Genomic DNA, 13926 nt, shown 5'->3' on the forward strand with positions numbered 1-13926 from the left:
AATAGATAGTTCTGAATTGTTATATGAAGCTGATTTGTCTACGAAAGTTCTTCTCGAGTGTATTACTACTACATGCTTTTGCATATCTCTCAGTGTAAGAGAAGACATATTTTCATATATTTAAAAGTCATTTATCCCTTGTCTATGACCTGTCTGTAGCTTTTGCTCATTTTTTTAAAGTAAGGTATTGTTTTTGGTTTTTTTCTTGACTTGTAGAAACTTTACATATTACAGAAATTAACTTTCAAATACTAAATATCAAAATTGTATAATATTTTAAAACCATTTAAAACTATTTTACTATGTATAATTAAAATCACAGAGGTTGGGCAGGTATGACATGTCTAATATACCAAAATGCTTAGTAAAAATAGATTCTTATATTTAGTAAGACCAATACTCTGTTTGCTTTTATTAACTAAGACCAACTATAGGAGTTTATATTTTAGCACATTTTATTTAAATTGTCCTCTATACACATACCCATGATTTTTCTTTCTTTACCAATTAAGTTTTTTTTCTATTTATCTTTAATTCAAAGTTAATCTTCAATTTGGATGCTATAGTATATTAGATTCACTGGATTCTAAAGTCATCAAAAATGATGATGTTTATTCAATTAATAAAAAAAATAAGAAATATTTGATGAGAAAGTAACAAAGAGATATTTTACAGTTCAACTTTATTTAAAATTCTGTATATTTCTTTTCCCTAAAAAATAACCTAATTAAACATCTCTATTTTAATTTTTAGTTATCAAAATAAGGTTTTATAGAATTTTTAAATATTTTTCTTGACTTATTATTATGAGAATATATTATTTCAAATGAACATGTCTGATTTTTATGTGAAAATTCATTTTATTGGTCACAGACAAAAATAAAAATATGAAAATCTGTGCATGATAGGCCTTATGCATTCATCATAATTACAGACTTAACCTTTTCTAGCTGAAGAAATATGTTTGGACTCAGTATAAATTGTCTCAGGAACATTAAATATCTTAAAAATTAGAATTTGGAAAGGTGTTCATGTTAGTAAAATTCTAATTACAGAGCAGAACAGAGCAGTGATTTTAATCACATGTGAAAGATTGAACAGAGAATGGGGCATTTTCTCAAGGTAACACAGTAAATTGGAAATAGAACAAGTAACAGAAGACAATCCTGGCATATGGCCTAGGAATCTTTATAGGAGAGAACACCCTCCTGGCTTGAAGGCACTTTCGGGAACCTTTGAAATATATGGTCATTACCCGGTGTGTGGATATCCCAGTTTGATTCCCAGTCAGGGCACACAGGAGAAGTGAACATCTGCTTCTCCACCAATCCCCTTCTCTCTCTCACCCTCTGTCTTCCCCTCCTGCAGCCATGGCTCGATAGGTTTTAGCAAAGTTGGCCTGGGTGGTGAGGATGGCTCCCTGGTCTCTACCTGTGCCTCTGCCCCGGGCACTAAAAAATTGGCTCTGTTGCTGAACAACAGAGTAATGCCCCAGATGGGCTTGCTGGGTGGGTCCCTGTCTGGGTGCTCATGCAAGTCTGTCTCTGCCTCCCCTCCTCTCACTAAAATAAGTAAATACACACACACACACACACGGTCATACAATTTAACATTCATTTCAAACATGCATCATTGAGGTTTACTAGTATATCAATTCCTGTTATTGTTCCAAAATGCTTTCTTTTTCTCTATTTTAAAGTTAGGAAAAATTAGAGAATTAATATGCAGCTCTATGAAATGCAGAAAAATAAAAAGAAGATCAATGTGTTATTTTATTCTTTAGAGTCTTCATAACCCATGAGACACCCATAAAATAATTTATCTATTAATATCTTCCCCTAAAATTAAAACTTTTCTGGCCAATTACATTAAAAAATTACACAAAAGCTCTCTGAAAAGTAAAAAAAAAAACACTTGATTTACCTTAATCCAGACTATTTTATGGAGTATAGATCAGAGAAAGGGAAACATAGAATTAGGAGGAAGGTGAGTATTTGATTTTAGTAAATGAACTGAGTATAATTATGTTGTACCCCAGGTTTGATTTTTATATTTTAAATAGATTAAAATTATTTTTACTATTTTTTTCTCTTAAAATATCTCTAAATTAGTTTTTAAAAATTGCATTATAATATTGAAATCTATACTTCCAAACAACTCATAAAATAAAAGAGAATAAATAGGAACAACAAGCTCTTCTTTCTGTCCATAAAACACTAGGAAAACATTCTTTAAATGTGTAAGACTTTGCCAAAGAGTTTAATATTTCATGCCAGAGCACAGAGTAAATACCATTTACACTCTAGCAACAACAGCAACAACAAGAGTAGGATAAAGAATTTCTTTAGTGGTTATTTCTTATACTAGTAATGATGGAATATAAAAAGAATGGTCTTGAATAGCTAGGTAGAAGAGCTAAAGCCCCGGATCAAATCAACATTCAGAAGAATGAATGCATTATAATATGGAATAAGGAAGGCGTATAGAGATATCTGTTATATCTCTGTTAGGGTAGTGTCCCAAAGAAATAGTGGCATGTATCTTTCTGCAATTGTTTTTTTTTTTTTTTTTTTTTTTGCATTTTTCTGAAGCTGGAAACAGGGAGAGACAGTCAGACAGACTCCCGCATGCGCCCCACCGGGATCCACCCGGCACGCCCACCAGGGGCAATGCTCTGCCCACCAGGGGGCGATGCTCTGCCCATCCTGGGCGTCGCCATGTTGCGAACAGAGCCACTCTAGCGCCTGGGGCAGAGGCCAAGGAGCCATCCCCAGCGCCTGGGCCATCTTTGCTCCAATGGAGCCTTGGCTGCGGGAGGGGAAGAGAGAGACAGAGAGGAAGGCGCGGCGGAAGGGTGGAGAAGCAAATGGGCGCTTCTCCTGTGTGCCCTGGCCGGGAATCGAACCCGGGTCCTCCACACGCTAGGCCGACGCTCTACCGCTGTGCAATTGTTTTTTCCTCTCCTTTTACTTTCACTAATTTTATGTATTAGATTGAATGAAATAAAATTGCCAGTAAATTATCATTTTTAACTTGAACAGAAATGGCAGTTTTATTTGGTTCAACCTAATAAATGTCTATGTTTTGTCACTAAAACATGCCATAGAATGGAAGTTTATATATCACATTAAAAATTTGTGTCACCAACCCAGCAGAAGGGTATGGAAAAAGAAGTAAAATTTAATTCTTCCAAATTATTACTTTCTTTTTTACTTCTTGTGAACTTCCAAAGGAAGAGATGCAAGAGAATTTGCATTCTCTCAAGAAGTAAATCATTGCTGTAAATGGAAATATTCACCTGTGCTACCAAGAAGAACAAACTTTGGAGTTACTTTGTAGATAACGCTTAAAATCATTCTGCTCAAAGAAGCATTCTCTTTGAGTTCATGTCCCGACTCCCTGTTACTGATGAGAAACCAGAGACTACCTTGGGTGGATTCCAGAAAGTATAGCTCAATTTTATTATTATTCTAAACTCAATTCTGACTTAATCATGAGTTTATATATGTGTTTGATCATACGTCAATTTTTATGCTTTTTTGATTACTCCTATTTTTAACATTGGAAGATACTAATGAGAAAAGATCATATTTTCTGTTTACATGTGTTCTTTAATATATAAATAGCTACATAGTAACATTTGTTTTAAAAAGTAAAAAGCCATCAGTTTTCTAAATTATTGATCTAAGATTATTTTCTTGATACTATATTTTATTATGACATACAATCTGTTTCCCTGAATTGAGCGTAAGCTTTTTCAACTAATTTTTAAGATTTTATTTTATGTGGTAAAGAAAAGACAGCTAATGTAAACAACCTTTTATATAAAATAAATATTTGTGTAGCCTATAAGCACTGAATGACTTGGCCCTGTTTTCCTCTCTGGCATCTCTTCTTCCCTACCTTCTTTTTCTCAATCCCTAAATTCCAACCTTTTTGTTTTACAATAAACTATTTCCTACCTTAGGGTTACTGCATATGTTTTACTTGTTTGCTAAAAAAATACATCTCATGATTCATCTTGCTAATCCATGACTCATCTTGCTAACCCAGCTAACTCATCCTTTGGAACTTAGTTTCTAATGTTCTGAAAAGGATTGTCTGGCCTCTGATTGCCAAGTTAGTGACCCCTATTAAACCTCTGATTGCATGCTGTTGGATCAGTATTTTCAATTGTATATTTACACTATGATTTAACATTTGTACCCACTAAACCTCAGGCTTCAGGAATGCAGAATATAATAGCCATCAGTAAATATGTTTTAAAATAATTATTGGCTTATGATTATATTCATGAGACATGTGGATACTTAAGAATAATGAGACCCTGGCTGGTTTGCCCAGCAGTAGAGTGTCAGCCCGGTGTGTGGAAGTCCTGGGTTCAATTCCTGCCAGGGCACACAGGAGAGGCACCCATCTGCTTCTCCACCCTTCCCCCTCTCCTTTCTCTCTATCTCTCTGTTCTCTTCCTGCAGCCAAGGTTCTATGGGAGCAAAGTTGGTCTGGGCACTGAGGACGGCTCCATGGCTTCCACCTCAGGTGCTAGAATGGCTCTGGTTGCAGCAGAGCAATGGCTCAGATGGGCCAAGCATTGCTCCCTGGTGGGCATACTGGGTGGATCCCAGTAGGGTGCATGCAAGAGTCTGTCTGTCTGCCACCCTCCGCTTCTCACTTGGAAAAAAAAATAATAATAAGTATAATGAAGTGTTTGAAGGATATTCATCAAGGCATATTATGTTACTGTATTTTTCTATTTCTTTCTCTCTCTCTTTCTGTAATCATATATAGATATATTATGGTAATTTTTTTTTCTTTTAAACATGTTGATGAAAGGAAACACACAAAATAAAACAAATAAAAGAACAAAGACCAAAAAAATAAATTTTTTTAAAAATTATTAGAAAATAAAAAGAAATAAGTTTACATGGAAGAACACTTGAATTGGAGTAGAGGGTTCTTGGAAGAGCCATCAGCATGTCGGCAAGCATGGAGCTAAGACCTGGTATATATATATTTTTTTAATTTTTTTTTCCATTTTTCTGAAGCTGGAAACAGGGAGAGACAGTCAGACAGACTCCCGCATGCGCCCCACCGGGATCCACCTGGCATGCCCACCAGGGGCAACGCTCTGCCCACCAGGGGGCGATGCTCTGCCCATCCTGGGCGTCGCCATGTTGCGACCAGAGCTACTCTAGCGCCTGAGGCAGAGGCCACAGAGCCATCCCCTGCGCCCGGGCCATCTTTGCTCCAATGGAGCCTTGGCTGCGGGAGGGGAAGAGAGAGACAGAGAGGAAAGCGCGGCGGAGGGGTGGAGAAGCAAATGGGCGCTTCTCCTGTGTGCCCTGGCCGGGAATCGAACCCGGGTCCTCCACACGCTAGGCCGACGCTCTACCGCTGAGCCAACAAGCCAGGGCTAAGACCTGGTATATTTTATAGAAGTAGCGTTTGTAACAGTGCAGTAGAGGATAGTCGGTAAAAGTTCACATAGTTCCTGAAAACTATAGGTCAGACAGTGAGAACCTCAAACTCTAAAGAAAGTGTAGGAACTTTTCTTTTTTAAATGTTTCCTTTGAAGCTCTCATGCAAAGAGTTGGTGTGACTAGATTTACATTTGAAAATGTGCAAATGAGATATGGATTAAAAAAGGAGAAGAATGGAGGAAATCAGATCAGTTATGAGGTCATATTAGCATTCCAGGGTAGAGATGGTGACAGTCCAAAGTAGAACAGTGGCTATGGAAATACAAAGGAAGGATAGATATAAGAGAAAAGGTCAAGATAGAACCAAAATGATCAAACACATGCACCAATGGAGAGAGAGAAAAGTAAAATCTGAATCTAACTTTTTGAGTCTAGGTGAACTCAAGAATGACTAAGTTAGTTACCAAGATAAGGGAACCAAAGAAATAGTATGGTTTTTAGGTTAAGAAAAAATGAGTTCAGTTAGAATAAGAGGTTAGAATAAGAATAAGAGGTTGCAATGGGACTTTCCAGCAGGGATGTCCAGTAGAAGTTAAGACTTGGAAGTCATTAATATAAAACTATGGTTATAACAGATGCCATAGGATTATGTGAAATTTCCCTAATAAGAGAAATCAGAGCAATAAAAAAGAAGGCCAAAAAGAGAATTTGGAGAAAAACCTAGATTTCAGTGAACTGGGGAAGAGGATTAAAGAAAATACAGTGCGAAAGTGCTGTCAGGAAAGAATTGGGAGACTGTTCTAGAAACTGATGAAAGGATGTTCCATGAGAAAAAGTGTATGCAAAGTGTCACATGCTTCCTGAATATTAGAAGACCCTAAAGAGATGGTGATGATGATGACAATAACAATGACTATGATGATGGCAAGCAATCATTTATTTGTTGATTACTCTGTGCCAAGCTTGCTTAAAAGATATGTACTGATTTGCATGTCTTAAATAATTTTTTTCACTTTGTATGTGTTTTCTATTTAGAATATGGAAGGTATAGATCATGTTGGAATAACTTCATGACTAAATAAGAAGTAGGTCAGTGAATCACCTGGTACAATTTATTCTTCAAGAACATGTATCTGCCCTGGGACTGAACTTTCAAATAGCACAGTTGAATTTGCCATAAACTCTACAATTTTAGTTCATAATACATTCATAGTATACCTTCATCTAAAATGGCCTTTTGGTACTTATGATAGCCTATTAATTTTAAGTAACCTACTTGTGGTAAGATTGCCTTTGGATTTTGAGATGGAAAGAATCTACTTTGTCTGATGCGATCCAAAATGAACTGTGGATATTAAACTGTTGCATTTCAGAAGGAAGGGCCTGATTGCTGTAAGTTCATGAGCAATTGGAGTAGTATCAGTTTCCAAGAAGGCTGGCACCTAGGGAATGCTAGGACTCTGTTGATGGTAGTCACATTGCTCTAGAGCTGAAAAGGGAGAGAGCCCTTACTTAGACAGAAACTTTGCATGAACTATGGCCTCGTGTGTTCCGTATTCCCCTGAGATATGAATCAACTATTGAGCTCTCTACCAGCCATGAGAAACAAGAGAATTGCTTCAGAACAAGAAGAGTAAATGTTCAACTCTTGCTATGGATTATTCAGATACTGACAGTGATTCTACTTCAGGATACAGCGATGATGAAGATTCCAGTGATGAAGTTCAAAAAGTATCAGAGTCAGTGCACAGACAACTATTATTTGCAAATGTTTTGGTTATTTTTCATGCTCTGTGATTTGATTGAATATAATTTCTAATTCCTCCAAAAATGCTTAAAAAGAGAACAATACTTAACTGCATAGCTTTGACAGTAATTATTTATTAATCAATAGCAACTTTGTGAAATATCTGTTAATCTGCCAAACAGTAGCTACTTTTGCAATAGTACATGTTTATTAATTGTCACATGAAAATCAACTAATATTGGTACAGAAATAGATGAATATGAGACTTTATTTTGAAAGACAATGTGCATGTTAGAATGGGAATGTTATGTAAATACATGTACATTTACTTGCTATAAAGATGTGCTGAGTATTCAAAGACAATATGTATTTAGAAAACAGTTTTAATTAAATATATTGTATATTATAATTATAATTACAATTATACAATTCTCTCAAGGTCAGTATTTTTTTCAAAATCTCATACATTTGTCTTTTAGAAATGATCAAATACCTTGATCTGCCAAAAATTAAAAATGAAAGAAAGTTCAGTTTTTAAAAATAACATGTCCCTTTTTCTTCTCTCTCCTGCCTCTGAACCGCTATTACATGATACCCTGCTCACTTGGCAGATGTTGTGTAGGAAACAAGTATGATAACGGCTATGTAATAATCGAGAGAAGTTTAATATCAACATGGAGCTATTAGGACCTCTTTATTATATGAGTACACAGCATTTTTTTCTCTAAATACAAATGATGTTTGTTTTTGCCCTGGTCCTTTGACCTACAAAGGAAATAAGTATACATAATAAGTTACACTATTATCAACTTATTTGCTCATTAGAAATTTTTCTGTCTCATAAAATAAGGCATTAGTATGCATCAATGTTAGTTAAGATAGTATGTAGTTTTTCACCGGATCAGACTCTTTGGGTATACAGGGATGGCGTTTTAGACATATGCATAGATTGCAATAATGGCATTAAACACATTATTAAGAGTGATATAATGAAAACAAAATGGCAAAATGAGTTTGGCATTGTATAAACTTGGCATGGAATAATTTGCAATTTTTACATAACATTATTTAAAGCAACGTATAGGACTAGAAAATAGCCATGGATAGAAATTCTAATTCTTTGGGAATCAAAATGTCTTATTGAATTAGCATTGCAATTGGGCACTCATAAAAATATTAATGCTATTTTCATTAACAATTTAATGTATTTTTAAAATGATGGACAGAGAAACATGATTAGTTACTACTCAGAAGTTATTTTGTATTAAAAGTATTTTAGAACTGTTGTGCTATTAAAATAGGATAGCAGAGTGTATCAACTGTGGACTGTTGTGGAAAGAACATGGACTTTGGAGCTAGCCAGATCTTTTTTCAAATTCCAGGGCTGCAACTCATTAGCTGTCTGACTTTGGATATGTTACCTAACATTTATCCCCCTGTGTAAATCTGAGATAAAGAACCACCTTCTGTTTGATGTAATAAATGTGATGTGTGAATTATTTAATATAGTTACTGATATAAACTAGAGGCTCATTAACTGGCAAATATTATATTCCTTTGTGTAATATGTTGTTTTATTCCCCCCTTGTAATGCATCAGTTCTATTTTGATATTTATCATTTTACTAAGTACTAAGCCTGATTATAAGTTCTAACTTACTAATATTTTTAACTAAACTATTTTAAATTCCTTTTCTTATCATCACTCTCTGCTCTCTAATTTTCCCCTTCTACACTTAAAAATATCAACATATAGTTTTATTGCAAGAAAATTGCATTCATTTTTGAAAAGTATATCTAATATAGAACAGAAGGTATGATAAAATTTTAAAATATTAAAAATTGGTAATAAAATTATTTTTTAAAATTTATATGTACAGAAAATATTATCCAAGAGGAACATTATTTTGTATATATTATACTTTGAAAAATTGTGAGCAATATCTAAATTGCCACAATGGAAATACATTTTAGAGAAGGTTAGATTTAATATGATGCTCTATAGTTTTTTATTTTTTCAACACTAGCAGACATTTGTACTTACTGATGCTTCCATGAACAGCCTCCTCAGAAATAAGCCATTCACACAATTTATAAAAAAAACCTGATGGGCATTACTGACATTTACTACTTGTGTACACTTTACCAAAAATTCCCATTCAGAAAATGACCGTGGAATGGAAAATATATTGTCTACTTCTATGGAGAAAAAAGAAAATCTATTCTTGGTTCTTAGGTAGAATGTTTCATAAAACACAGCACTCCATAAAGACAGATATGACAGGGTTGGTGATGAGAAGAATTAGAAATGATAAACAGCAGAACATATGGCTTTTTATGTGCCGGCATTTTGATAAACAAATCTTTGTTTATCTCATTTAAAACCACTCAGAGAGAGGGAAATCTTACCCCATTTTTATAGATGAGAAGACTGAGGCTTTTACACAGCTTGCAGCTTGTCTTATAAAAGAAAGACAGCCTGACCAGGCTGTGGCACAGTGGATGGAGCATCTAACTGGGACACGGAGGACCCAGGTTCGAAACCCTGAGGTCACCAGCTTGAGTACAGGCTCATCTGGTTTGAACAAGGCTCACCAGCTTGAGCCCAAGGTTGCCGGGTTGAGCAAGAGGTCACTCAGTCTGCTGTAGCCCCCTGGTCAAGGCAAATATGAGACAGCAATCAATGAACAACTAAGGTGTCACAATGAAGAATTGATGCTTCTCATCTCTCTCCTATCTGTCTGTCTGTTCCTATCTGTCCCTCTCTCTGTCTCTGTCACACACACAAACACACACACACACACACACGCAGTATGAGTTCAAAGCCTGAACTTAGCTATTCTACCCAAAGGCCCAAGACTGGGGCATCTGTGCCACACACTTTGTAAGCACCTCCTACATGCCAGCCACCATGTGCCAGTTTCAGATAAAATGGAGGGGCAAAACTAGTCTTAGAATCTTCCCTCATGTGGTTTAGTTGGAGGAACCTAGGGTCATTAAACAAGTTAATGTATAAATTATAAACAGTGATAGGTGGTTGGACGAAGAGGTATGTAAGGCCACGTAAACAGATAAATAGGATACCTGCTGTAGCTCATGCAAATGGCATCCCTGAGGAAGGGGCAGTTAGGCTGAGATCTGGAGGATAAGCAAGGGACAGCTAGGCAAGCAGCCAGAGACAAGCTTCTTCCTCAGCTTATGGAAGAAATATCACAGAGAGCAGGGATTCAATCATTGAGAGGCCAGTGTGGCTGAAAGGGGAACACTGTAAGGGAGACAACTAGGAAGATGATACTGGAAGCTGTGGAGATGACAATAGAAATTTTAGAATCACAAGAGAACTTAGTATGGCAGGTGGATTAAAAATATACCCTAACCAATACATTTTTCCTTTCATATATCATATATAATAACCAGTGAGAAACAGAAACAGGAAGGGAATGCCACTCATGAGAGAAACTCATGATATAAGAAAACCCTAAGAATACTGTTTTAAAATGTCAGGATCCAAGTGAAACAGATTAAGAAATCTTATTTAAAGACAAAAAACTAGACCTGAAAAGTGGAGAGTCATGCCATGTTCTTGTATGGAAACTAATATAATCAGTAAGTTCTTTTTCTGGATCAACATATAAATGTAAAACAGCTCTACAAGAGTCTCTATGTGTGTTTTTGTTTTGTTTTGTTTTTTTTAAAGCAAGAAGAGGGGAAATAGAGTCAGACTCCCGCATGTGCCCTGACCAGGATCTACCCTGCAACCCCCATCTGAGGCGATGCTTGAATCAACTGAGCTATCCTCAATACCTAAGGCTAATGCTCAGACCAACTGAGTCATTGGCTGTGGGAGGGGAAGAAGGAGAGAAGGGGGAGAAGGAAGGGAAGAGAAGCAGATGGTTGCTTCTCCTGTGTGCTCTGACTGGGGATTGAAGCCGGAAGTTCTCATGCCAAGCTGACACTCTATCCATTGAGCCAACTGGCCAGGGCTGAAAATTGTGGGGGTTTTAATAAGAGAAAATTTATTTTAAAGTCTGAATGAAATATGCATGTTTAAGAAAATCAAGATATTTTTGAAAAAAAAAAAACATTATTAAGGAGAAACTTGCTTTACCAAATTCTAAGTGCAAAATAGTTACTATAAGGCAACAGTGATCTTGACAGTGTGTTAATACTATGATAGTTTCTATGTGTATGTCTCTGTAATGTATTTCAAACTTATATTTATCATTAATTATATTAACTTAGAAATTTTACCTTTCTAGGAAAGAGAGTACATTTTCAAGTGTAAATGAATGTTTTCATGACAGTAGTCATGAAATTAAATTTTTAGTAGCTCAAATAAAATGTGAAGGCTTATTTATCAAATTTACCCTTGACCACTGGATAAGATGGAGATATCAGGACAGAGTTTTAAAGATTTAAGAGGTTGATAGATATTACTGCAGTGACAAATTAGAGGCTGCTAAAGAGATAGTCTATACAAATTTCAGTCACTGGGTTAAGGTTTGTCAAATTCTTTTAAAGGATTGTAATAAGCTCTGGTACAGATGAATGGGTACTATAAGTTGCCAAAAGGTTAACTACATGAAAATAGGGTCTCTAAACTAAGAAAATGATTGAAACAGATCAATTGTTCTCAAAGTTATAATAATACATTTATGCACAGTGGATCCGATTCTTAATTTTCAGAAATATATTTTCAGGTTCTTTAAAAATGTTCACCTGTCATTGTTCATAACTGTATTATTATTCAATTAATTCATTGGTTTTCTAAAAAGCATAGGGAATGACATAAAATTTTGTTTCACTAAGATGATCTCTCTTTGGGAGATGATTATGCAACAGAACTAAATGACAAGATAATCTGGAAATGTTTTCTTTGAATATATGTACCCTGATTTATTGATGTCACCCCATTAAAATAAAAATTTATTTTAAAAAAATTTTTGTTTCACTTGTATAAGTAAAACTTTAAGTTTGAGGATTATCACTACTGAATTATAATGGTAAAATTTTTGTGATTCACGGCAAGAATAAGGTGATTCCCCTGGATGAAGAAATTTGAAAGACAAAGCCTAAATCACAAAGTGGATAAGTCAGAAAAGTGTACATAATTTAATATGTTTTCTGAACTAATCTCATTGAACACTTGTCTTTGATACTGAAGGTTATTTTATTTCTATGTCTGTCTCTTTTTTATACAGGGAGGATGTGAGAACAGCAAACGTGATTGCTGCGGAGGCTGTGACCTGCCTTGTGATTGACAGAGAGTAAGTACATGGCTTTGTTATGCAAAGTACACACTCATTCATATCAGTAACATATAAATTTGTGGAATTAGACATCATTTTATGGAACTATTAATATTTATTTATATCTTTTCATTTTAAAATGAGGTCTATAATTGATTCTCATTTCCTATGATTCCTGAAAGTAGCTGACTCTGCCATTCTAGCTTTGTGATCTTCACTAAGGTACTTTAACCACTATGAGCCTCCCCTCAGTCAGCTCATTTGTAAACTGAGGGGAATACAACATTATAGCCATATTGTGAGGATTACTGGGAACACACAAAGAAAAGAAAGCCATGTGTCCAAGTGTGTTTTAGTGAGGAGGCACTCAAATGATGCTAGCTATTTGTGTAACTTTTTTAGAATAATAGTAACTTTAATAATAATAAATTAATAATATAACTACTATTATCAATTTATTATTATTAGGAAACTGACTATTCCTTGAGCATGTTTAGTTATCTTGTCTTCTACTCCCAGACTCCTATAACAGAAATATGTAAGGAAAACAGTTTTGTAGAAAGAATCAATTCTAACCTCAGGCATATATTTCGGCCCATTAACAGTTTGTTCTATGATGCTTATTTCTATTTCTTCTTTCTATTCCGGATTGCTCTTCTTATTATCTGAAAGCTAAATAGGTCTACAAATATCAGATTGTTGACTCTCCAAGAGCATCGTTAAAACGCATGTGCACTACTGAAAGCAGTCCACCAGGTGTTTTCTCACCACAGTGTTTATTGATAAGTTTATCAGAAAAACAAGTGCCACACCCAAGGTAAAGAGCTGTAAAATATTCATTTTAATAGAGCTAAAATAGGCTGTGAGTGTCAGTGTGAAATGAAACCGAGGAGGCAGATGTGACCAGCCCAGAATGTGGGAGTTGAATGTTGAGTTTAAGGGGTCTGGGTAAAGAGGAATCCCACTTGATTTACAAACTTTATATTTGAAAGCTCCTCTGCATTGGATCTCTAGAACCAGAGCAGGGACACAAGCTGCAGAATGATAGTTATATCTATAAATATCTCTGAAATAGATACACTTTCTTTGGTTCCCAGAAGTAACAATTACCCACACATTCATTCAGCTAACATTTTACTAGAGATCTGCCAGTAAAGGCATTGTCAGGGGCCATGAGAAGAATCGAAGGAACAGCACAGATCCTGATTCAGGGATTAGCTTCTAATACAGAAGTTCTGGCATTTACACAAATCATCACGCAAGGTAGGGTATAAGAAGAGTCAGAATACACATTTATGAGCCTGACAAAGGACATGACTACTTCTGGGGAGAATCAGGGAAGACCTCATGAAAGAAATGATATTAGGTGGACCTGGAAGTACAGAAGAGGCAGTATGAAAAGAATGAACAGCATAAGCAATACTCACAAGGGAAGTATGAGTCATTTCAACGGGCTAGAGAGAGGTTGTGTAAAGGTAGTTGGAGGAAGTGTTGTGTGACAAATAAGTTCA

General features: G+C 35.5%; 1 protein-coding gene across 3 annotated transcripts in view; it reads left to right on the forward strand.

Annotated features, from left to right (window-relative positions):
* Nucleotides 1–13926, forward strand: part of PRKG1 (protein kinase cGMP-dependent 1) — a 1486994-nt gene that overhangs the window by 1303121 nt on the left and 169947 nt on the right. For 2 of the 3 annotated variants that reach the window (XM_066243386.1, XM_066243385.1), the window contains exon 8: nt 12368–12433. In XM_066243386.1, coding sequence (XP_066099483.1) covers nt 12368–12433 — 66 coding nt within the window. Of the gene's footprint in view, nt 1–7081; nt 7160–12367; nt 12434–13926 lie in introns of those variants that run through there. The other variant, XM_066243387.1, reaches the window with a different exon arrangement.

This window comes from Saccopteryx bilineata, chromosome 9 (genome assembly GCF_036850765.1).
Source record: "Saccopteryx bilineata isolate mSacBil1 chromosome 9, mSacBil1_pri_phased_curated, whole genome shotgun sequence".
In the NCBI taxonomy this organism is placed as follows: domain Eukaryota; kingdom Metazoa; phylum Chordata; class Mammalia; order Chiroptera; family Emballonuridae; genus Saccopteryx; species Saccopteryx bilineata.